The sequence below is a fragment of the Anopheles maculipalpis genome, chromosome 2RL, assembly GCF_943734695.1.
Source record: "Anopheles maculipalpis chromosome 2RL, idAnoMacuDA_375_x, whole genome shotgun sequence".
NCBI classification, from domain to species: domain Eukaryota; kingdom Metazoa; phylum Arthropoda; class Insecta; order Diptera; family Culicidae; genus Anopheles; species Anopheles maculipalpis.
In genome coordinates this window covers 49,928,470-49,954,815 of record NC_064871.1, presented here as the reverse complement: position 1 = coordinate 49,954,815, position 26,346 = coordinate 49,928,470, and the positions used below count along the sequence as shown (strand labels likewise).

At 43.6% G+C, this 26,346-nt stretch overlaps 1 protein-coding gene across 1 annotated transcript in view; it reads right to left on the bottom strand.

Annotated features, from left to right (window-relative positions):
• Positions 1 to 2,682: 2,682 nt before the first annotated feature.
• LOC126559782 (uncharacterized) overlaps positions 2,683 to 26,346 on the bottom strand; it is a 93,797-nt gene continuing 70,133 nt past the window's right edge. The window contains exons 3-5 of the mRNA XM_050215956.1: positions 12,420 to 12,554; positions 8,709 to 9,921; positions 2,683 to 2,800 (exon numbers count right to left, since the gene is read on the bottom strand). Coding sequence (XP_050071913.1) covers positions 8,765 to 9,921; positions 12,420 to 12,554 — 1,292 coding nt within the window. The 3' untranslated portion in view covers positions 2,683 to 2,800; positions 8,709 to 8,764. The remainder of the gene's footprint in view (positions 2,801 to 8,708; positions 9,922 to 12,419; positions 12,555 to 26,346) is intronic.

Genomic DNA, 26,346 nt, shown 5'->3' with positions numbered 1-26,346 from the left:
TGTAATAATATTAATAATTTATTTACCGTGTTTTTGCTTTGTTTTTCCATTTGTTCCACTTTATTTCTTTCTGTTTGTATGATTTTTTTTTTGTGTTGCCAATATCGCACAAACATTATCAGATGCGCGCTCATTGGCCGTGTTGCATAAGTTTGCAGTTTTCGGTATATTCGGTTTTTTGCATCGCACCAGAGCCGTACACATCCGTACACACTTAGCATGGATCGACTGTTAGCAGTTTGTTCTTCTGCCGTCTATTTCTTACAGTTTCTAACACGTTCTTACCACACATTCTGGTTGTTTATAATGGGGTTTTTGGTGGGTGGCGAGAGAAAAGGGAGGGTTTGTTGTTGTAATTTTTAAAACCGTTTTTTCACATCTGGCTGCATCTTTACACCACTTTAACTATATGCGCACATCAAGCAAATACGCGCAATATGCGTTTTGATTTGACAAGTTATGCTTTCCTATTGATACATGTTCTATTGTACACCTTTGTGTTGTTCAGCACTGTATGCATTTCTATTTACAACTTTGTCGTGTTGACTATTTACCCTTGTATTTGAGTTTAATAAGTGAATTTGAGTGTACGTGAACTAGGGTTTGGTGCGATAAAATTTGCATTTAACTTGGATTTTTTTTTTCAGGCTCGCGCATCTCGCTGTTGGATAGATTGTGACTAAGGACTATTTAATTTACAGTACTACAGGATGATCTTTAGCAAAGCGAGCGAACAATTTTCCAAAAAAAAACCCGCTTCCTTGGTTCTCCGCGAACACACACACACTATGGTTGTGAAAATATATTCATTTATAGGGATGCTTTCTTAGGTGATGATGATGAAGATGTACCGAGTTTTGATCTTCTTCAATGCTGCTGTATGTGTTGAAATGGCGAAAGAGTTTCGGCTTAATATTGTATGCGATTTTTCAACATGTTTCTTCACATCCTCCTGCACAACGTATTTAGTTGGCGTTAAAATAGTTGCATTTTGATCCAACTTTCTTTGTCCACTCCCATCCATCCTCTTTCCTCGCTTCTGTTGCAGATTCTGCTTAAACTGTACTGTTTTCTTCTTAAAATGGAACATTTAACCTTGCTTTCTGTACACTAACTTCCATTTCTCTTTTTCTTACTGCAAATATGTTCTGTATGTATGTGGCTTCTCTGTTTTCCATTTGTTTTAATATTTAAATTCGACTGATGTAGCATCCGCGCGTTGGCTATGTGTTCTGACTTAACAAGGACGCCCATGGTTCTCTCTCTCTCTCTCTCACTCACTCTGTCCCTCACAAGGAAACATAACGATAAACACATATTCCTACGCCTAAACTTAGCACAAAGCAAAAAAAAAAAGCTCAATAACCAATCGAACTTAGCACAGTAAAACCTCCCTTAAAACGAAACTTGTACGATCGTGTGCAGCGTTCTAGGTGTGTATGTGTGTGAGAATATGTGTGTATGTGTACTCCCTTGCACAACCAAGAACCTTAATGGGGTAATTCCTTCCTGGAACCCTTTTTACACAAAACTATTAAGGCTAACACATGAACAATATGCTGCTGTAGGGCGCCCGGTGCGCATGTATCACAATTCGATTCTTTACTAGCCATTGTTTACTACTTCTTCTGTTTTCTACCATTGCTGACATCGAACAGATTAATGTTTCCGCACGCTGTTCCATCTTCCATGGGAGATGAATACAATCCTTCTTTTTTTTTTCTATTCGCTATCAAAACTAAAAGGAAGAAGTAACAAGTAACTGATGAATCTTTTCATCCCCATTTTTGTTTTCTGTTGGCCCCACCGTGGGTTGGGTGGTGCCCCCAAGATCACCTTGCCTCCTCCTTCCATCCTACTTTCTTATTTTGTGCCAATGATGAGTTTCATTTTAGTGAGATTTTTGTTTCCCAACACTTCCAACTGTGCTGTGTGTTGGTTACCGAAAACAATACTTTTTTTTTGTTGTTGCTGCTGCTACACATACTGTTAGAGTTACTTGCTCTTGCCACACATTCGCATCATGGTAGGAACTCAAAGGAGAATTTTGGGTGGGAAAATGGCGCCAAGGACGAAAACAACTTGAACAAGAAAATTATGCAAAAAAAAAAAAGTAAACAACAAGGCGCAATGTAACATATGAAGAGGGTTTGGTATTAAGCTTATACGTTTCTCTTCCATCTTGTGGTTTTATATTTTTAGTGTTTGTTACAGTTTTATCTCATTTTATTTCTTCCTGTAAGACTGCTACAATTTGTATCTCCATTTTACACATGACGCACCATCAAACGAAACCTTGCTGCAATAATTTCTGCGCTACTGCTATGTTTCTACAAGTTTTGCGACTTGGTTTGTTTAGCTTTCGCTTTTTAGCTCAAACAAAACAACTCTATTATTTATCCTGTACACAACATTTTGTATCACAGTGTAGACCTTCGTTGCACGATCGAAAAAAAATATCAATAATCTAATGTTTTTTTTGTAGTTCTTTTTCAGAATCCAAGGACCACTCCAGATCTCTTCCCGTGTTTTACATCTCTTTAACACGGAGCACGGCGAAGATATTTATTTTAATAAACAAAAGCACAACTTACGGAGTTTTGCTTGCGTGCCTGACGACGACGTGGATGATTTTTTGTGGGGTGGATGACTTGGGAGGTGTTGGAGACGGTTCACATCGCATGCATTGCTAAGGAACGGAACTTGAGACCCGCGAAGCTCCAGTAACAGCCAAGACTAGGGGTAGCATCTATCGGCTTACGAATGATTTGCTGTCGGGCGGTGGCTCCAATCGTTCGATCTGTGTTTTGGTGAAGAAAAATTCATAAACGAAAAAGAAAATTGTTTAATCGTTAATTAAAAGAAATTGTTAATTCTAGAAATGGTAATCATTGTGTGAAAAGGAATTTAAAACCAATATTCGATCTTTGCATTTTGCATTTTTTCTTTGCTTGCATTAGTACAATCAGCCCTATGCAGAGCAAATTGCAACGAGCGACACACAAAGGAGCTCGCTCCAGACAACCCCCGACGGTCTGTTCGTGGCAATAAAAAAAGCAATTCGCTCAAATGGAAAGCCATAAAATTATCTCGCTGAAAACTAGTAAAATTCACTAGCCCGTAATGGCCGATCAGTACCGGAACCGGTTTCGCCAACACAAGCCGACCGTCAGCCACCTTTAGCTACCATTGACTAAAGCCCTGGCAGTTTATCTCTCCACAGAGACACATTTTGAGGTTTTGGAAAACAGCAGCTCACACTCAGCTTCATTTTCTTAAGCCGTTGGGCCGGTAAACAAGCTCCCAAGACGAAAACATTTCCCCCCCCCCCCCCTTGGTGTGTCTGTGTTTTAATGCACAACGCTAGGCGCATCCGTGTGGCATCATCATAACCGACCAACAATAATCATGAGCTGAGATCACCCGGAAATGCTCCGTCGACTGCGACATCAGTGCGAACCGCGGCGTCAGTGTCGCCCCAGTCGAGCAGTCTGCCGCTGCGAGAGTGGAGCGAAACGTGTGCGTAGTTTTGTTTTAATGCGTTTTTCATTATACAAAGTAGCTTGTAAATTATCTGCTCACAGATGTCCTCCACTTTTTTTTATGACCCGGTTGTGGCCACAATGTTGCGCTGGAGACCGTTCGCACGAAAAGTGTGTGTGTGTATGTCTCTAACTCTAATTCCGCGCCAACCGGTGAGGTTATTGGGCCGTCTTGGCGTCCGGGCGGATTATCGTAAAGTTCGTTATCGATTGTAGACGTATCAGTGGTTCAGGTTTGCACGAGACACTTGGCCGTTAACACATCTTTTCGTTATCGGCCAGCTTACATCGAAACGTGTGTGCTTGCACCGACTTGCACACTCAGCTGCATTCATATGCTGCAACGCAACGGGCCAGAAAGTTTTAGCATAAAAATTTGCAAACGCGTCAGGAAAAGCGGTATCTGTCTTGGGAAGGTCAGTTCGGTTCTACGCCTCTCCCGCCTTGAAATGCACGCCAACACCACCGGCCCGGTGTGTCTTTGCTTTCGGTCCTTGGCTCCACAGGAGGTGGGATATGTTGGCAGATATTTACGACCTATTTTACGACCGTAGTAAAGTTGCATTTAGCGCGTCTTGTAAGACGCTTTTTCTCACTCGTCTAGGGGTGTCTGCCAGTCAAGTCACTCAAGCGACGCTAGTGTTATTCTATGTCTTACCCAACACACTCCCTCCCCGTACATGTCGGGGTATGTCTCATCCCCTTCGACCAAAGAATCGATCATCAAAAGATGCAAAGATTTGCCATTGACGATAAGCCGCGGAAACCTTGGGCGTACGTACGTACCCTTACGGTCTGCAGCGCACATCTAGCTGCCTCGTGAACAGACGCTAGGCAGTAAAATAGAAAATTATTATTGCCTGGAATATATATTATTTCCTAATGCATTGAGCGACCTCGCGAACTGATCAAGCGCAAAGATCTCTACCACCAGACAAGCCGCACTCCTGGTTGAGGTTTTGTGTTGCCCCGTCTTGCTGCACACGGCCACACACGGGTCGGGTGTATTATACCGTTTTACGATGATCGTTAAATCGTCCCGCGGGGTTTTATGCGGTCCCGGGTGCGTTGCATCACAGGCGAACAACAAAAACGCCTCCTCTCCCTTAATGCATAATGCATTCCGGAGAGGACTCTTTCAATCATGTGTATTTTTGTGTGTGTGTGTCAGTTTCTGTGTAACGCAGTTTAGTGTGTTTGATTTGGTGCAAACGGTACCGAAACTTTTGCACTTGCAAAAGAGTGCTGAAGACCTCGTTGAACAGAACTGTCAAATCGAATGGCGTTGCTAAATAGAGCATGTGAGGTTTAACCCGTCTACTCTACGGCTCTTGCCAATCACATATCCAATAACAAACGCAATTGATAAACTGGGATCGAAATTCTTGAAGAATTTACTACACAAAATATTCATTGTTGAACAGAAAATGTCTGCCCATGTCCAAGAGCAAACTGTCTTTGCAGATATTTCTACTCTACTCTTCTTCTTTGCTTAACAACCTTTGAGTCATGCCGGCCATCTAATGGCATACTAAATCACCCAAATATTTATTATATACTATGTTTGTAAATGGTTACTTCGTACTTTATTTGCTTTCGCTTACCAACAAGTCTTCGGAAAGCATTTCGAGTGTTGTTAAAATGTCCTACCATGGACATCTCATCTGCTTAGCTTGCCGTCCAAATACCACTTCTGACATATGTTCATGATTATGTCTTATCAACCGGAAAACTCCGTCATGCTTCATAAGCACTACAAATTATTACTGTTTTCTACGGATATGCTAACTAAACCTAAGCCCACACCAGCTCCGTTCGGCATCCAATCAAAGGCCAAGCACTCAGGCACTCCTGTTCCAAAGTGTGCCACAAAATTAGTTACTACGACATTGGAATGTAAAAATCGTATTATTTACCCTAACCGGTACGCAACGGCAGCTCACGCTAGACCAGCCACCATTAATGATGCATTGGTGGATAACGAATGGACTAAATTTATTCATAACTTGCTCCCGTCCGTCAACACAGCGGACAAACCCATCGGCAGTTCAGCTTTGTCCCTCTTTTGGGGGAATGTCCCGGTTTTCCTTCCTGCCAGATGGTGGAGCAGTTTCAGTCGTTTGGGTGAGAGTTAGTAGAGACCTTCCAGCAGAGTGCAGATTAAGCGCACAAACGCGCCCGCAAACAAGCAACGCCGAGTTAAGCAGGCGAATAAAAATAGCAACCAAAGTGTGAAAAGCGAGAGTGTCGGACAAGTGCAGATTTTCCCTCACTCTCTCGCTCCCTCACTGTGTATGAATATTTACAATGCATGTGCATAGAGAGCGCCAGCTTCGCTGGTGGAGGCTGCATTTACCGAATCGCGCCAATGATGAATGGCACAGGGTAGGGATGGATTGTTTTGATTTGTTTATTTCCGCTTGACGAACACAGGTCTCCGGTTCTTTCACTCGTGACGCAGTCGGTCCCCCGCCACATAGAAGCGCAATTGCAGAACGCATTTTCTGCACTGCGTCACCCTTCCCCTTGAACCAGCGCATACATTCCCAGTTGGTTCACCGGCGGCATCACACACTATTATTACATTGATTGTTGCCGGTGAGTGAAGGAACGAACGGTCGATGATGAGGGGCACCAATACGCGTTGCATATTTTGTGTATAAATTTTGAATAATCGAAACAACGATTTCTTTTTTTTTGTTGTATTTGTTGTTGTTTGCCAACCCTTCTCACACCATCGAAACAACACCATCGTTACGTCGTGTCGAATCATATCAACATTTGGCCGCAAAAAAAAAAGGGACCGACTGCCCCGAAGGCTGCCAGGCAAAACAGCAGTGAAGTGAAAAATAGCCACTTCGAAATAAGGCGCAGGGCAGGCAATAGTTGGACAAGCGGGAAGCAACAAAAGGCATGCATTAGTCCGCTGCTGGTGTGCGCGTCCATCGTACGCCCCCATTTGTGGGTGATTAAAAATAAATATAAATAGGAAATAAATTATTTGCTTTCCGACCCGCATGGATTATTTTTATTTAGAATTTGCAATACATCGTCCGGTCCCAAGCGTTGCTGGAAGCACTATGCTACCAGTGCCGGTCAATATAGTTCAAAAAGTTAGGAATTTGCATAGGAATGGTGCAATTAATGCTCTATTTTTTTCAAATGATTTTTGAGGAGTAAAAACTGTTTTCAATATGACAGCAGATGATACTAAAAAAGCATCATTTAATTTTGGAATGCTTTCATATGCTGTTGTGGACAACTTTAGCAGATTATAGACCTGATTCTCTCTTACAAACGGAAAAGTCTCAAGACGAGCTTGTGAATACAAAGGGAAAATAAATTTGCATAATGAAACCGTTCTTGTGACAGACAAGTTTCGTTAAGCATTTTTTTTTTCGTTAAGTCTTCAAAATCAATTTGTCAAAGTGATGAAGCCAACAAAAAAAAAAAAAACGAATATTTAGGATATCAAAATGATTTTTTCAACTCATGTGATCGATGATAGCTGTAGTAATGATGAAAAAATGGAAGATCTTACTAAACAACATCCGCTGCTTCGTAGTATGTTCGATCCTTTGGAACTAACCAATCAAGCTTAAACTCACGCTTGATCAAGCTTAAACTCACGCCTGTGAACTTTTGTGTAAAATCATTTCGATATGTTCTCGAGGTTGTTCTTTTCAGATTTCAGAAACATTTCCGTGTATCGAAGGAACTTTTCATCGATATTCTTAATGAGATTGAGCTAAAGTTTCTGCCTGTGAGCAAAAAGACTCACGTCAAAAGAAATGTTGGCTGCTACGCTGCGGTTTCATGCGGAGAGTAGTTACCAAAATGGAACCGAGAAAGATTTCAATAAATTAATTGCTCAACCAATTTTCCCCGTGGCATTTACCAAGTGTTTAAATATTTTGGAAGCAACGTATGAGCAGCAAGATGCTCGGCGATATTTTTTTCCCATACTTTTGTTCGGGAAGATCCTTTCTTAAGTAAAATACTCACATTTTGGTTGGAACTGTTCAAGAAAACGAACTGGAAACACACAGGATCGTGTGAGTTTGGCGCCTTTCCATTTGGAATAGGTGACGGAAAACAGTTTTACAAATACGAGTCTCCGTTTTTGTTAGAGAATACAAATTATTGGCAGAGCACTTGAAAGTTTGCCTTTCGTTAAGTTTTATTTTTCCAACAGACAAACAAACGGCTGTCATAATTCTAATCTTCCGTTTTTGACAACTTGTCTTGACAATTTGTATGTGATAATCAGCCCATTAGCTATTAGAAGCTAATCATTTTATACAGCCAATACAGAAACTTCAGAGAAATAATGTATTCAACACAAATTATCAACCAGTGTTTCTGTTCATTTTGACTGTACATTGGAGTGCTTGTAAAATCAAGCACTGAGACCATTACCTTAAATGATATAACTTTATAAAACTAATAGAGATTGTTCTTCTTCTGCCGTTGAATAAATGTTGATGCTTTTATGAAGTCATCTTTAAAAGCAGCAAATCTTGCAATATATCAAGCAAACATCTTGCAGAATAAATCCTAGGAATCTCTTAGAAAAAAAAACATCATAATAAAAAGCTTCAAATTCTTTTTATATTTTCCAACATTGTCGATAATAAGATAATAAAGAAAAGTCACGAGATTTGATCAAAACAAATCGTTACAAATTAAATGTTCGATAAATAACTATCCTCAAACAATCAACTTGTACATCAAATCAATAAAATGAAGGATTTAACTTTAGCTCCGTCACTGGACCATTGTGCGGCGTCAGAACGCAGAGAGATTGTAGCACCCAAAGAGTAAAGTGCAGGAAGTGTTTTTTTTTTTTTTTTGTTCCGTATTTTGCTCGCCCATATCAATAACTAAACGTTGATTTGGCTGTGAATGATTTATACAAGCACACTTCTCACACTGACGATGATCGATACTGGCAGAAGTAAATCAGCCCCAAGCGCGACCGGTGACTGGTAGCGAATCCGTCATCAACAACATATTACTCTTTTTTCTATCCATCTCCTCGATGGGTCATCAGCAATGTGCCGGCTGACGGAATAATAACGCTTCAAAAGCATGTCCAAAGATCAAAGAATTTCCCTGTAGTATATGATTTGCATTGCTCTCTAGGATTTGGTTAAAGGAACCTACCTTTTCGAACGGCCGGATACTGCACTCTTGCACCAGCTCGGAAATGGCGGTGCAATCTAATGGATGGTAGCAATTGAAGCCTGATGAGCAGTGAGCGAATTTTCCACCGCACTCGCGTAGAAAAATGCACCCTTGGGTGGCGTTAAGCGGTTGCTGCTGGGCGAAGACGAAGACGTCTGTTCCTTTGGTTCAACTAATGTCTGTTGCTGTTGCTGCTGCTGTTGCTCTTTCCGATAGAAGGGCTCCACGTGGGACAGCTGCAACGAAGGCTGGTAGCTCAAGAAGTGGGAGTGGAACATCGGTACGGTTGTGGACTCGCTACTAACGGGCGGATACAGACTGGACGGCAGAAGCTGCGACGGGAAGTGGGTCGTGTAAAGCGTCCGATTGACCGCTTCCAGCCCTGGCAACAGCAATGGTAACGCGAAGTTGTTTGCCTCAAGTTCGTTATACTTGTACATCGGGAACGGCAGCCCGTTCGGTTTCTTCAGCAGGTCCAGCGGATCGAACGTGCTCTTGGGCAACGAGTACGGTATGCGCTGTTCCTTCTCCTTGTCGTAACACTCCTCGGACGATTCAGCCACACCTTGGTCCTTGATTGTGAAGGACTTTTTACTCCGCCGCACAGACTCCAGGTACGCTTCGTACGGTTGGCTAGGGTTGTCCTCCCGGTCCGGTGATTTGTGCCGGGTGTGCAAATCTTCCGGCTCCCGGGCAGGGATGAACGAACGCGCCATCTTGCTCGCCGCCTCCGCGAGACTCTTGTACACGGCGGGCTCCTCATCGGGCGCGGGTGATCGGTTAGTTGCGTTGGTACTTTCCACCGTCTGGGTGTACCGTTTCGTTTGGCTACGGGAACGACCTCTGCTTACGCGCGTTGCCGCTCGTGACGCGTGTGTCGCCCTTACCACGGACGCACTGTCATCGAACGCGATACAGTCGCCGTCGTCTCGATCACAGCCGGTGCCACTGCTACTGCTGGTGGAGGGTTTCGATTTGGTGTCAAGGTTCAGGGCCCGATCGTCGGCACGCGGTGTTTCGGCCTGGCGCGAGCACGATCGCGACCGCGACAGTGAGCTGGACCGCGATCGAATGGTGGAGTTGGTGCGGGTCACTGATATGTTCTCGTCTTCGTCATCCTCCGTCAAACGATCGTTGTTAGGGTCCAGCGACGATTTCACCAGCGCTTCGTACGTCTTAATCGTTCGTTTACCTTGGATGGTGAAGGGATTGTTGCGAAGGCACAAAAACAGAAAGAAAGAGAAAGGATGGATGGAAAAGAAAGCAGAGATGCAATTAGTACAGCTCATCTTGCACACCTGAACGTCCCGGTGACGACCGCGGATGCTCGGTTGGTGCAGCCGATCGCCGATTACCATACCTTCTGCACGGATTGATTGATTGTAGAAGTGGAAGTGAAAACCCGATCTCAACATCAGTACCGCGAACAGCGGTAGTGATGTGGCAAAATTTATTGATTGATGTGGTTACAGGGAAGGACCCAGGACAGAATTTGGGTGTGTGCATACATTCAGGTGCTCAGAGTGCACCGGGTAAGCAAGATGGCCCATATTTCATTAATACCGGCAATTGGGAGGAAGAATAACCAGACATTTCCTTGCTCTCGTTTGTACTCTAATAACAATTAAATCGTTGCACATACACACACGCGCGCGCCCACACACACACGCACGTCTTACACACACACACACTACCGTACAGTTTGATTGGAGATGACGATGGCATGGGAACGTAGGGGCGCCCAAATGCGCCCTACGATTTCCGCGGTACAATGTTTATTTATCCCATTTTCTTGTGTTGCTTTAATTAAGTTGTGGCACGATAACGATGATGTTGACTCAGGTATTGGTTGAACGATGGTTGGAAGGTTGATTGGTGAAGATATTATATACTACACGCTAAACTATTGGCTACTAGTGGAACACAGGTTTGCTCTTCCTTTCTCTCATCTTCGCCTCTTCTTCTGCTGCTGCTGCTGCTGCTGTTCGCCCCCCGTTTTAACTATCCTAACACATTGAACGCCTAAATTACTTTGCACACGACTGTAAGACAAGGTCGTCCCCCCGAGCACAACTTCACGGCGGCAGATGGCAGCACAAATGGGACCATGGGTTGCGAATTCAAGACACCGGATGGATCGGAAAGTCTTTTTCATGCGACTTTGCGATAAAACAAGCGTAGAAACTGCTGCACCACACACACGCACACACATACAGTAGTAGTAGCCGTAGCAGTAGTAGTAGTAGTAGTAGTAGTAGTAGTAGTAGTAGTTTACACTGCCGGAGCCCGATCTCACAAGTATAGCTACACGTGACAGCCCCAGAACGGCTGCAGGTCAAAGTTATCCTCGAACCGTATGTACACTGTAACCGAGGGCCAAGGCGATCACCCGATCGACGAACATACATGAGCATACGTTCCAAACGGCGCGAAACATAGAAAAAAGAACGCAAGAATACATAGAAGGGAGGGTGATCATTTTTGGTCGTTTGCAAGAGATTGAATATTGCATGAGAGTAAGCCGTGGCCGTGGCAGTCGAATACCCACGATCGTGAACGCGCTCGCTAAAAAGGATGTCGTGCAGCACTACGAGATGAGCTATACGATCCTTCACAACACTTTTATATACAACATAATCGAAAGCGTTCGTTTGTGTATGCGTGTTGTGCGTGCGTGCGTAGATTTGCGTAGACCGGCACAGGCACAGACCGCGAAAAAGGGACACCCACCCACCATTTTTGCTGCACAAACTTCACACTAGCTCACTAAGGGGGCGGAGGGGGGAGGGGGGCACACTCCTTAAACACTACTTTGAACTTATCGGCATCAGTGTTGTTGCTAGGTTTGTATGGTTTTTGTTTTCATTTCAATTTAAAAATAGCACAGAACTATCGAAGAATTCGGTTCACCATCCCGGTGCGCGCCCATTCCTTCGCTGTAGGTTGGCGCGCGCGCGCACACACACACGCACACGCACAACCACCACATACGTACACCCTCTACATACAGACACACACCGATATACATACAGAGGAAACAGACTGTTAGAAATGGGCGGAAAGTTTATCATCCACTCTGACGGGTGGTATTGCGTAACTCCACGCCATCGAACATGTTCAGATTATGCAATCGTGAGTATTCGTTGACCACCGCTTGACCTGTAGTTGAACATAATAAATGGTAATGGTAAGGTAAGGCGTCAAGGTACACGCTACTTTGCATGGTGGAAACAGGGAAATCTTAAGAATTTTGAACACAAAATAGAACAGAAATTGTGAAGCATATTTGGAGCCCTTTGCTACTTTTTAAGAGGAAAGAAGGATCGACTGCTTCACCTTCCAAGGGAACTCTAATATCCTGATACATGCTCTGCCTATCCGACTGCTAGCTAGCTGAAGTAGAAAATATTGGAGCTCAACCTAACTTCAAACATCTTCTCAAGCTTCTAATCTAACTGCAAGATTTCCTCACCAAAAACCTATTTCTGCACAGCAACTCCATTTTCCTGAGGTAGGTAGGTGAGGATTTTGAAGGACATTTGCATTTCTTTTCTTCGACGGTGAGAACCCTTTCGTTGTGTCCTTTCAAAATCCCTTTATTGTATGCTAACTAAATTCACTAGGCACAGTAGAAGATGTCTGACACGGTGATGTACGCGATGTCGAACGACACCATCATCGCCAGCTTACCTTCGTCGATCCGCTGGTGTGCTTTTTGTACATCGCCATCGGCGCTCTTCAGTATGACGTACATCAGTGGCATCATCTCCCACGGGTAACCGAGCTTCTCCAACAGCCACTGGGCCCGCTTCACTAGCTCATCGTCTGTTGAAGAAAACGGGGAAGGGCAGGGGAAGGGACGATAGGAGTTTTGGAAAGAGAAAAAGAGAGAGAAAACCATTTCCATTCATTTTTCATTGAAAAGATTGCAATTGTAGAACTTACGAGCTAATTCCGGATAGAATTAATTCATTGTTACATGTACTTTTCTTTCATCTTCCCAAGCATTTGTCTGCATCTTTATGACAAGTGAGTGAATGTTTCTTGGCCTGCACACACACACACACACACACACAGTGCTCCGCTATCGATTATAATCTTATCGCACGTAGAACTAACGTCACCCTGTTGGGTCATTATGAGCGTCTTATCGAAGGTGTCAATCGCGATTGCGAACGAGAACACGGCGATGCGGTTCATTAGTTGCTAGTTTTTTGTTTAATTTTTCCCACCATCTCCTTGTCTCCCTCTATCCCTCCCTCTTTTCTTCCTCACGAACCAAAGAACGAACTGGAATACGCGCTTGACCGCTACAGTGAAAAATGACTTTCCCATCAGTGCGAGCGCATACACAATAACTTCATCCCGCAGCGGTGAGCGACGTTCCGGATCTTCACCACTGCATGGTCCCCTGTTTTCCCTGCATCCCAGAACGCACAGCCCTCGGTATAGAAATTCAACACTTGAAGCTTCTTTTTTCAAAACAAGACACTATAATAAATATTCCATAATCAATCACAGCGCAAAACGGAACGTGCATCGGAGCGCAGCAAACCCCGTAGAGAGGCCTCCTTCAGCTTGACCCTTACCGTGTTTCCTGGCTATTACTACCTTCCTTTCGTCCGAATGCTGGAAAGGGTTAGTTGTCGCTGCCACACCATACAAAGCTTACAGAAGATTTATTTTATATTTGCACTATTATCATCATCATCATCACCAACAACAACAGCAGCAGCAGCAGCAGCAGTAGAAGCAACATCGTCTTCGTCATCGCTCACAACCACTCGACGGAGCGCTACTCTACTACTACTCCACTACGGCCGCGCGACGGTATCGACTTCAATGGCTTGAGGGCAACCTTAAGCCTGCAACTGACTCCCTCCCCTTCCCGTACCGTCCCTTTGCTGCATACCGGAGCATTCCCGTCCTCGGTACACCAGACGCAAAATTGCAATCCCAGTTAGCTCTCACCGAGTGTGCAACCATTCTGACACTTTGAAAAGTCACTTCAGTCATGCTAATCTTGTGCTTAATTTAGCTTCAATCTTCCGAGCAGTGCAGGCACACTATCTTCATGCCTACTCAGACTCGCTCTCCCCCCCCCCCCCGCCCCTACTTCCCTGGTTTTGTTCACCCTCCAAACCTCTCTGACACGCACGCACGCGCCCGTTTGTCATTTGATTGGTGGAAATAAGCTTCTTCCACCGATTGCTCATTCCGGGGTTTGAGGGATGCCTCGAGTGCGATCTTCCGCGCCATCCCGTTCTGGAAATGGGTATTGCATCAGAGCTGTCAAAGTGTCAATCCGGGGCAGACTGGGACCGAGATATGCCTGAGCTGAGGATCCACCGAAATCAACCGCCCACCAACCCACCGTTTTGCCATCACACTAGTCAATAGATCATTGTCGATCTTTCCTTGCTATTTTCTGCCGTGGGTTTTTTGTAGAAGGTTTTTATCTGTGCTCGCGAAAGGGCATCACTCGAATATTGCTGATGGTGTGTAATGTAAGCAGTGATATATTTCAACCGTTCGCTTTTTTGATCATGACAAAACGATCGCTTCTAGCAGGAGGGGATTAAAACATTGAGCGCTATTTCTCGTACCATGGTAAACAGAAAATAAAGAGCAGTAAATAATTAGCTTGTAGGGTAATTCGAACTCTTTTTGATTTTTTTCCTGCTAACATTGTAGTACAAAACTACAATAAAAGTGTCATCATAATCTGTTGAATCGATTAATCTTTCTCTAATATATTTGAATTGAAAAATGTAACTCCTTATTTAATATAAATATCAATCAGCAAGCAAAACTTACGCTTGCCATTCCAACTTCCACCGACAGTAGTTTATTTGCACAATTATGTCTGCATTTCCATTCCATACTGCACCGTCTCTATTCGCGATACGATGCACATTTGCAAACAACATCACCACAAACCAACCATATCAACAAGCAAACAAAAAAAAAAAAAACAACATCAACAACAAACACACGTGCACACGGGCACTAAAATATTTGCACTTCGCTTGTACGGATCGATGTTCGACGCAATGTTCAATGTTCTACCCCACGAGGAGGGCGATAAATTGAATAATTGAGCAATATTTTATGCATCCAGACTAAACAAACCATAATCGAACGATCGTCGTACGGTAGCGATTGGTTGGTTTTGCTTGGTGCCATACCGTTTTCCTTTGGGGCAAACAATTCACCATCCTAGTGCTACCGGGTGACTCAGCAAGGTTAGAAAAGAACGTGCATCGCGACCTTCAACGCCCGTTTCGCGATCATCCCAAATATCCCGTCACTTGGCAGATGAATGCTGGCCTTGTCAGAGGGATCGTGTTGCACCCACATAGCAAAGCTAAGCACCTTACCCTCCCCACACCCCCTCACACATACACAAACACACCAACATTTCCGGAGGAGCACAGATTTTACGATCCTCGTGCCATTGTAATGAGAAATGATTGTCGGCGATAAATCATACTTTCATCTATATGCCGCCAAGCAAAAACGATCTGCCATAAGGCAAAACAGCCAATTTGTATTATGCGGAAGAGCATACACACCAAACACACACACACACATACATAAACACAGATCCCGATGTCAGTGTGTGAAGCAGCAAATAAACTTGCTAATTGATGTTGATTGCTTTCGATTGCCTCAACGCCCCCGTAGTAAAGCGTGTGTGCATCTGGTTTACTGAAGCTGAGACCTGCAATCCGAGCTTCCGATATTCTTGTTCCGAACGTTTTTTTTTTTTTGCAGATTATCGGGTGCCAAAAGGGCACCGCGGATCTTATACGAAACACCTTGCCTTGGGTATTATGCTTCTTACCTTGGCTTTTTTTTTGTTCTTCAATAAGGCGCACTAAAACCATTCGCCTCTGACTTCCATAGCGCGCTCCGTTTGTGGTGCTAATTTAAATAATCACCGCAGCTTTTTTTTTCTCCTTAAGCTGTCACCTCTCGTCCGTATAATCTCAGATAAGACTGCCGAACGCACGTGGCGCAAGAAACGGTACTCGTGGAACGGAGTGCCTGCCGGAGAGCTAACGAATCAATCGGATCGTTTATCACGGGACTCGTTTGATTCAATTATTTTCATTTTTTGTTCTCTGCCGATTTGCTGCTCGCGTACCGGGCTGGCACGGCATGGCAGGAACAGCCTGTTCGCTGGCATGTATGACCTTGTGTTCGCTGCGCCGGCCAGGCAACATGTTATCCCCGTAGATGGGAACCGCGCGTAAGAACATTGTTCATTGAGCCGCGTGTTGTTTCGATTAATTTTATGGGCGGCATTTATAAGTGATATGAGCCGTCAGGATGTTAATCAATCTTTTTTTGTTTTTGGCATAGAGGGGAGGAATGTATTGCCTTGGGTCATGACAACTAAATAGCTCGTAATTCCATACTTGTTGGAATGTTTGCTTCAAGGCAAACGTTAAGACAAATGTTACTTTGCAGGGTGATGCATTGGAAACCTTTGGCGATTTCAGCCACACACTTTGCATCTTTCATCGCTTACATTTATATTCTGGCTAGGTTCATTTAGAATCTCACTTCTAGTTTAGGTAAGGCAACAAGTAATTAAAATTCCTCATTGGTTATCGTTTTCTCGAAGTTTAGAATCTTTGGATGTACAAATTGTAACGATTTATCACAATAAACTTACGCAGATGAGAAATCTACATGGAAATGTCCTTAACTCCTAATTTAATGGTGATGCATTTAGTGGTAGCAGCTCTAGATATTATACAGCTGATATATGAGCTTTTGCAGTCTTGAATTTGGCAGAGTAATTCCCTTCAGTATTATAAGATTCTGAAGAGCTTGATGCTGTGACAAATAGGTATAACGCGTGCTTTGTTTGTACTACTGGTTGAGCACAACATGTACAGAGTTTTGACACTTGGAGCGTGTTAGAGACATGTCCAAAATAATAGCTCTTCAGAACCTTTATATACAGCGTTTTTTTCCTGTCATTATACAGTATTTGACAAAAAAAGTGCAACTCAAATAGATCAATCATAAAAAGGATCAGCATATTTGAATTTTTTGAAATAGGAAACGGGACACTTACTGCAGTTAACGGTTCAGGTTTCTAGACGTTTGCTCCATGTTCATTGCAGCAATCAGCTGTCAAATTGACAGATCACAGCGTGTGTTTTGTGGACAAGAACCATTTTTTGCTGATCAAAACAACTGTATCTTTTCGCTTCTTTGAACTATTCTCTCTACCAGCATCGTTTAAGAACTTTGTTTTACGTTGGAAAAAGATTCGTTTGCTGCAAAAAAGTGTTCTTTTGGCATTATTGTAACACTACAAGGTAAATAGGACAGCCTTGGAGTGAAACTAAGAAAGAAAATAATAGATGATTTCAAGAGTGGAATTTCATAAAAACCGATTTGTGACCACTATGATCGTACGAAGCATGAAAAAAGATCCATTCAAATCTTCGTTCAAAGTGCGAATTATTATGCAATTTAAGCCGGATTTTTCTCTCAACGTCCTGCGAAGCAGCCTCTGATTTCACATAGGAACCGGAATAAAATACTTCTGTTTGCTCAATCTCATATTGATTGGGATGTGCAGAAATAGCGGACGGTTCTATTCAGCGATTAGTCGAAGTTCAACAACTTTGGAAGCGACGGGGTTTTTTCCGTGTACGTCGACCAGCTGAAAAATGCTTAGATTCACGTTACTGTCAGAAGACTGTAAAGCATGGCGGAAGCAAGGTAACGGTCTGGGGATGTTTTTCTGCGAACATTCTTGGTCCAATTAATCAAATCGATGAAATAATGGACCGTTTCATGTCACAATGACATCCAGAAATTTTTTTTTTTGCCTTATGCTGCATGCAATATGCCATTTAAATGGATATTCCAACAAGACAACCATCCCAAGCATACCGCCAAAGTGATCAAACAGTGGTTTAAGGATAATGAAATCATGGTGATGGAACTGGTCGCCCCAATCTACGGATCTGAACCTGTGGGAGATCGTGAATCAGCAAATTGATCGTGAAGGTGTTCGACGCAAGGATCAGTTGTTTGCACAAATCAAAAAGCAGCGTGAGCAGCAATTCCACAAAATTTCATTGATCACCTGAACGAGTCTAAGCATCGAAGATGCAAGGCTGTAATTGAAAACAAAGAATTTGCAACGAAATATTGCAAGAAAATTTAAATTTGGCAAACAACACGCGAAGTTGCACTTGTTTTGTCCATGGCGAAAACGATGATTTTTTATATTTATTTCTTTTTTCATGAATTGTTATGTATATATAATGAAGTTTTTGTTATAATATACAAGAAAAGTGCTGTTTCAATCATCTTAAAACATCTTTCTCACAATTGACTTACTATGCATCTTCAATATAGAGTTTCATTGATTGGGATTGATTAGTTGCACTTATTTTGTCCAATACTGTATTTAATGACTAGTAAAACACTAATTTGCTCTCTATAAAAAAGTCACTTCTAGCATCCTATGAATCCTATGCCCTCCTATTTGCTTGTGAATTGCGTCTAAATTGCAACTTTAATTTGAATATTGTAAATTTCCTTTAAAAGCTGGAAAAATTAACGCTAGGAACGACCGTTGTGCCAAGTCATTATCCGCTGCATCAGAAAACTTCTTTTTCGGTAGTACTTAAACTGTACGCCCGGTTGTTCTAGCTGTTTAAACAAAACGCCACACTACAATTCGGAGCCGAACTCGAACAACAGCACGAGAATGTTCATTCAATAAACACAGCCCACAATGCACTAGAGCGCATACATAAAACCACATCCTTACCAAATTCAGCTCCAACACTTCAATTACCTTTGCCTCTTTGTCTTTTTTGTACGATGCCAATAGTCTACTATATACTTGGGAGTTCCTTCCGTGACTTTCAATTCAGTGCTTTTATGCGGCTCGATGCGTTCCGAACACTGACGCAACAATACGGCGAGCAAACGTTCTTTGCATAACCGAATCCTTTGTCCTCGTAACGGTCTCCTTCTTGTGTCCCTCGCAAAAAAGCAAAAAAACTCTTTTATCTGGTAACAAGCAATGTGTGTACGTGTACGAGCAATGCCATTAAAAAAGCAAACGTTCACATTTTCCGAGCACAGTGCCAACATACTCAAACACAGGCATCAGAGGTCGGCACGGGAACTAATCTCGCTGGACAGCTTTTCTTGCTTGTGTCAGAATTATTCGCGCTAACATAAACATCGTTGTTTCATTAGGCACAACACCACCACCACACATCCTTCGCGCGTCATCCAACCGTTTTCCTTTCGTAATCGCGCATTGCAATCCTTTAAGGCGTCCGAACGCTGTACATCAAAGGGGAAAAAAGTGCAGCAATAAAGCAAACGACAGTAGAAAAAAAGGCGAGGAAATTGTGGTGCTCGGAAAAGTTCGTTCGTTTCGCTGTAGACGAATGCGAAGCAGGCGACTAAACTGCACCCGAGCATGTACGCGGGTAGAGCCAATGGTGGCTGTCGTTGACATAATACATCGTGTTGAAGAAAACACTAACCGTTTCTGCTGCTTTTTCTCATGCAGAGGAGAAAGCTTGTTCGGGAAAATGCAGCAATCCCAGTAAGCTTTTCCGGCAAGAACATCCGACTTTTTCTTTTTTTCCCTCAGAGTTGCTCGAAGCGATGTAACATCGTGATGGGAAAAGCGCAACGCCCTACATGAAGAAGAATCCGACTGCTCGCCCCACAAGCAGAAACTCCAGCAGCATTTGCTGCACAGTGCAGCAAAACAAATGCGAACAAATGTTCGGCTTTTCCACTGTCCAACATAAACGATGTCGACACGATTTTCACTTTGCGGCGCTTCACGGACCGACCACCGATGCCTCTAGATCCTCGGGTTTTCGCTATGTCCTGGCCCCGGGAAATAGCAAGAACACGTGTTCGGTCGGTTTGCTGCAACACAAGAAGCCAGTGGTGTCGAATCCACACCGGCTCACCCAGGTCCACCACAGGTGGGGAAAACTTCCGAATGCGAGAGTGAGCAGGAACCGCACCGCGTTATGTTTTGTCACAGTGAACAGAGAGGGAGCAACAGTGCGACCTTCCAACACGACCAATGGTGCGCTGACTCCGCCTCTGTCTTATGCTGTGCAGCGTTGCCCTGTCTCGTTCTGGTGCACCAGCAACATCATGCTCGGTTTGGGCGCAACATCGTCGAGTATGCTTACCACCCCAACCATGGAGAGGATAAAGCAGTGTAGGACCGTGGCGTTATGCTGCCGTTGCCCGTTGGTCGGTGCATATAGCGTTGGAAAGTGAAGCTGCATGACTGAAGTGCACCAGATACTCTACACTACGTTCAGTTCGCCTCGAGTCGGCTCTTTCTATTCGCTCGCTTCCTTTGATGCTACGCCCGCCCGCAATATCACCCACCCACCCGAAAACATGTTGATTTATGTGCGTTTTGTATGTATCATCTAGTCGCGGCACACACTATCACAGGCTGGTCGACGATGCCCCCAGGTACGATCGTTCGGGTTCTTGGTACAGGTTCCTTTGGTTTAACGAAATGGTTTCCATCTTCTTCGGATATCTACGCTCTATTACAGCAAGCGGTCGGTCGGTATCCCAATTCCGACGACGAACCCCTTTCGGAACCAATCGAAAGCCACGAGGGTTTGGAAAAATCGTTTCGTACATCCATTAAAGCAAAGAGTCTCAAATGTAAGGTGTGGGTAGATTACAGCACCACATTGGGTTCAACAGAAAGGCAAAAGGGCTGTTGGCGCATTCTCACACTCACGCTCCCTTTTTAAATAGAAAAACTGTGTCACGGATAATAATAACTAACTTTATGATTGGGTAAAAGCATGGTACAACATAAACTACTGAAACGGCAATGTAATAGCGCATAAAACATCGTGGACCTGTTTAGGTTGAACAAACTGGTGTGTCACAGTTGCTTGAAAACTTTTTGGGTCTATGATGAATTCAGCTTGAAGACTTGGCTTGGCTGAAGACAAAATGGCAAGCAAAAGAAGCCTATTTTAACCAATACATTATGTTGCAGGATATGAAGTTTGAATAAGACCAGTGTACACGTCGATTCAAGCTAACGATTAAAATAATTTAATGAAAGCAACGAAATTGGGAAACGGGAAAGCTGGACATCAAGATTGAACAAGACAACACAGCCCTCAAGGTCTTTAAAGGCTGTGAAATGCTATTGATGAAAGGAGTGACAGTTGAGATCGCTTTGACGCGTCCACCAAAAACGCATTGATAAACGAATGACAAACGACATTGCTGGACCCTGCATGAGTATTTCGGAAGAACTATGCAAAAGTTCAGATGTACAAAGTGGAAAATAATTCTAAGATCTATGAATGTGACATTTTTGACTTTCTTAATTTCTAAGAATTTGACGGATGATAGCTTTCATTTACATTCAACATTCAAATTTCTAACTTACTGCTAAACCTTCATTTGGATGTCATCTTTATAGCATCTGGCATTTGGTCATCTTCAACTTTGAAGTAATTCTCTTCCGATGCAATGCCCCTCTTCCATCTTTTCTTCCACTCCTCTAAGCAGGTGGAAAACGCGGATGCTGGGATGTCCTTTAGTTCCGCCCTCGCTGCGGCTTCTATGCCCTCGATAGTGTCAAAACGGTGTCCCCGAAGCGTCCGTTTTAGCTTGTTGAACAGCCAGAAGTCGGCTTGTGCCAAATCTGGCGTATGCTGCGGCTGCGGAACAAAATGGGTGCCAGTTGTTGCGAAAAACTCCCAAAAACCAGCTGTTGTTTTTACATAAAACCGGCAACTTTCAGGAGGTTCCGAAGGCGGTCCTCGTCTTCGATCTTCTCACGGCCATTCTTGAAATCACTGTACCATTTGTACACATTTTTCTTCGACATAGATTCTTCCCCAGTTTTTGGCGAAGCTCCGAAAACAAATAGTTACTCCTAGTCGGGTTGATGTTGTGACTCGAAACGTGGCAGAACTGTCAAAAACATACATTTTGACAAACGGAAAATACAAGAGGCTTCTCTTGGCGCGCAAAATTTGACATTCAATGTCATCTTACTATTCGGTACATAGTAGAATGGCATTGTGGTCCTTATTGCGTTAAGAAACAGTTACCTTTCTTCTTACTCTTTTTCATTATGCAAATAAAATAAATATATAAAAATAAAGCCCCTTATGATTAAGACTTTATAACAGCAAAAAAGGATATAATCTCAACATACTAATGATGTCTGCGAACAAAAACCAATCCTTTATGACAGTATGATGACCTTCTTTACGATCCTGGACGTGCTCAGCACCGGACAGACACGGAATTGTTTAAGTTTAATTTCCATACACAAGTCTAAATTCCTTCTCGTGCAATAATTCTCATTTACTGCGCAGCTAAAGGGTTTGATTTACAGCACTGTGACGATCAGTGACGAAACCCGGTGAAGCAAATTGCATACATGAGTTTATGACACTTCCCATGCGCGACTTCAATGCTTCATTTGCAACATGCAAAGGAAGAAAGAAACAAAAAAACATGTGTGTGCGAACGCATATCCGTTGATTTCGATTTCCATCGACCATGCCAACCGAACCGAACCGGACCGGCTGGTCCCCTCTCGTATTACTCCCAACCCCGCCCGGGAGTTTGGTTCACCATTCTTCAGTGCTTGTTCTAGAGCTAATTGGATCATAAAAGCTACAAAACCGCAATTTTGTATCCGGCTTCTCTTCACCAGCTTTTCTCCTTCCTGCGTTGTGAAGTTGTGGCGCATTTATGTTTCTTTTCGCAATTCGTTACTACAAATCTTCACTGCGCTGGCACGATCGAAATCTGAAGGCATTTCGACCGTTTTGCTCGGCGGTCGATTTTTTTTCACCACCAGTCACAAACACAACTGCCAGCGCACGCTAGCATACGAGCATTGTAAAATTATTATTTTTTTTTTTTTGTGAAATAAAACAAGAACTAAACTAAATGTATGCCGATACAAGCATCGGGACAAGATGTGCGGGAACTATTGCAGAAACAAGCCGAACTTCTCGCGCATCCCATTCCCTACAAAGTGACTGATACTTCCAGCCCTTTTCCGGCTGGCAAAGGAAATATAAAAAAATAACAATAGCGACCAGAGTTAGCAGTCAGTCAGTCAGCCAGGGCGCTTGGAGGGTCCCCACCGTATGGAAAGCCATAACATTATAACAAATTACGAACGTCTCAGCCGGGCCTCGGCTTATGCTACGCTAAAATGTAATAAAAATCATATTATAATTTACGATCGTTGCGCTGCGCTGAGCGCCCTGGCCTCGTAGCGAGTAGGACACCGACCCTTCCTTCCACTAGCGCCGATCGGTTCGTGGTTTTGCGTTTAACGAGTGGATTTTAAGATATGGGCAACGAGGATGGGAAGGGAGGGGTGTTTTATGACGGACCCGCGGACCTCTTCGGGAATTGAAATTCACTCACGCTAACACTCATTTGTGGCACCACGGTTGTTCGCAAACTGACAGATCGCAATTGGCACAACGAATGAGTTTTTAAAAAGAAGAATTAAAATAATACCCTCCCACAAAACGAACCCTGCCTCCTAAGTGTGGCCAATTGGACCAAGTACAACTACACGTCGTTAGCGTACCATTAGAAGTTTTATTACGCTCTGGAAAATGTCCAACATTTAAAAGAGCAGCTGAAGAAAGGCTGCCCAGTTTACTAGCGAACGACGTTGGTTAAATTATTCGCGAAACACGCTGTGAATTGCGTTCTTGGACTGCCTATAAATGTCCAAGGTCTCGCTTTCAATAACTAGACTGTCTGTGAAGCGTATCCGATCGGTGACACTTTACGCTAGGAGCGCGCATTAAACCCTTAATAATATGCGAGTCAGCGGACCAAACAGCTAGTTACATTGTCATCAAACTTTAACAAACATTTTCCATGTCTTATCATCTCACTTCAAAGGATCCCATAAAACTGTTCTCGCGTTTTCAACCCGGAAAGGAGAATCCAGAATTCGTTTCCAATTCATTTCATCTGCCCGTTTTCGATTTATGACGCATTCAAACCTTTTTATCGTACCGCGCAATGCACTGTGTTTTCGATCGTGTATTTTGATGCTTTCGTGTTCACATGCAGCATAGTTTGATGCACATCACCACTTTCTGTCCCTCTCGTTCCAGGATGGCGCCAAAAACTGCAACGTGTATGACGCAATCGTTCCGTAACTACCCGCTCGAGCTCCGTCTTTTCTTGTTCGTCTTTCTTCAACTCCGTTTCATAAACAAAGTCGTAAAAAATTTAACAAATCAGCCAAATTTTTTAAAACTAATCAAAAACAAGGCGAACAATTGTACCTTCACTTGGAGCAGTACGTCACGTTACATGCTTATCCAGTCGGGTAGGTGCATCTTAACAACCCCGGTACTGTCTTCACTCACTACCGAATGCAGTCAATTGGAAACGAGCACGACTGGAACGCATCCAGACTTGACTTGACTTGACCAACCACCGTCCGCCGTCGAACAAACATGACTTTTGTCTGTCTTTCAGCCATCTCCGGGAGGTACAACTCCCTGGAGAGGTTAGGAAGAGGTGCAGAACTTATTAGTTTCGTACTCGTACTCTATACAAATAAATCAAACAACGGAACGCGCAAGGCAGGGCATCTTGAAGCAGCAGCAGCAACAACACCAGAGACGAACGAATGAACGAACAATCCGTTCCACATAAAGGAAAAGCGAGGAAAAACTTTTCCAGGATCGTAAAACCGAGCATGTTTTACTGCCGCAGACACACATTCTCGCGCTCACTGCTTGGACGCTGCCGGCACCATGCAGCAGATGCGATTCACGGATTAGTTTTGGGACGGATCTATTCAACCTTCAGAACCGTCGTCGTGACCGCTGTATGATGAGTAACCGAACCGCGCAACCGAACCGAATTTCTCGCATAAAGTCATAAAAATGGAAAATGCGCATATTTTCAGGCACGGTTTTAACGCACGTACTACCGACACTGCATCTTTGTTCCGTTCGGGGTTTGATGTTGTTGATGCGGTGTTTACGATATGCCACCACACAGATTGTCCTTAAGGACACTTCCGGACGATGTCGTAAGATGGTAACGAGTCAAACTCGTCGAGAAGCATAAAACTACAACGCGTCCACTTCACGTGATGGTTGCATTGAAGAGAGACATGAGCAATAAATTATGACTAGTGTATGTTTTCTTCATTGAAACGATCTAATACAATCGGGGGTTTTTTATTTAGAATATGCAATATTTTAAAATACATCCAGGCCGTTTTGAAATCGATGGGGCCAATGTGGAATGTGGCGCGATTTTGACGCTTTTAAACGCCATAAATTAATTTCGGGAATGATGTAATCAAACTGTGTAAACAGATTAGTGATTATTTCGTACGAGTAAAAGTTCCTAGTTCTTGAAAATGTCTGATTTTGAGCAAGATAAGCGCCATATGCGGAAGGCGTTGTTGTTTTTGTTTCGAGCGAAGAAAACGACACCCAAAGCGCATCGAGAGGAACTGGAGGAATATCACTGCCAAACGCAAGAAGAGCTTGCAGCCGTGCCGTAACTCGTCAGGCCATATCATCACGGCTAAACACGTTAGGCATGCTACAGAACGAAGGCAAATGGATACCACACGAGTTGAACCCGCGGGACATTGAACGCAGACACTTCATACGTCAATTGCTGGTCCAGCGGCACAACAGAAAGGGGTTTCCTGCACAGAATCGTAACGGGAGACGAGAAGTGGATTTTGTTCAGCAATCCCAAGCACAAAAAATCATGGGGATCCCCCGGTCATGCCCCAACATCATCAGCTCGGCCGAACATCCACAGCTCGAAAGTTATGCTGAGCATTTGGTGGGACCAGCTCGGCGTCATCTACTACGAACTTCTGAAACCGGGAGAAACAATCACTGGTGTACGCTATCGGAAACAGTTGATGAGCTTAAGCCGCGCTCTGCGTGAAAAATGGCCGGAATACTCATCACGCCACGACAAAGTTTTTCTGCTGCATGACAATTCTCGGCCACATGTTGCGCAACCTGTGAAAAACTACCTCAAATGGGATGTTTTACCGCACCCGCCGTATTCACCGAATCTGGCACCATCAGCTTTCCATCTGTTCCGATCCATGGCACATGGATTGGCTGACCAGCAGTTCTCCTCCTATGAACAGATCCAGAACTGATTGGATACCCGGTGGAAGGTGGAAGAAAGTAATAAATAATAATGGCCAATACTTTGATTGCCCACTTTCTACAAATAAAAATGCCAAGAGTAAGAATAAACTTATGAAAAAACGGCCGTTATTTGCGCACCTAATAGTAATTCTAGAGTCAGTAGTCTCATCTTGCGGACAGCAGTAAAAGCGCTGGAAAGATTTAATTTCGATAATATTTTAATTTTCTGCTTTGCAAGCATTGCTCGATCTGATTGTTATTCACTCAAAGCAATTCAGAGATGAGTTGCCGTCCATAGATTGGTTTACTAGACTTGCTGATACTACGTAGTTCGACAGTCAATACTCACTACGAAGGATCGGTCCGAATGGGATTTGTCGCCCCTACCTTTTGTCGCCTCTACC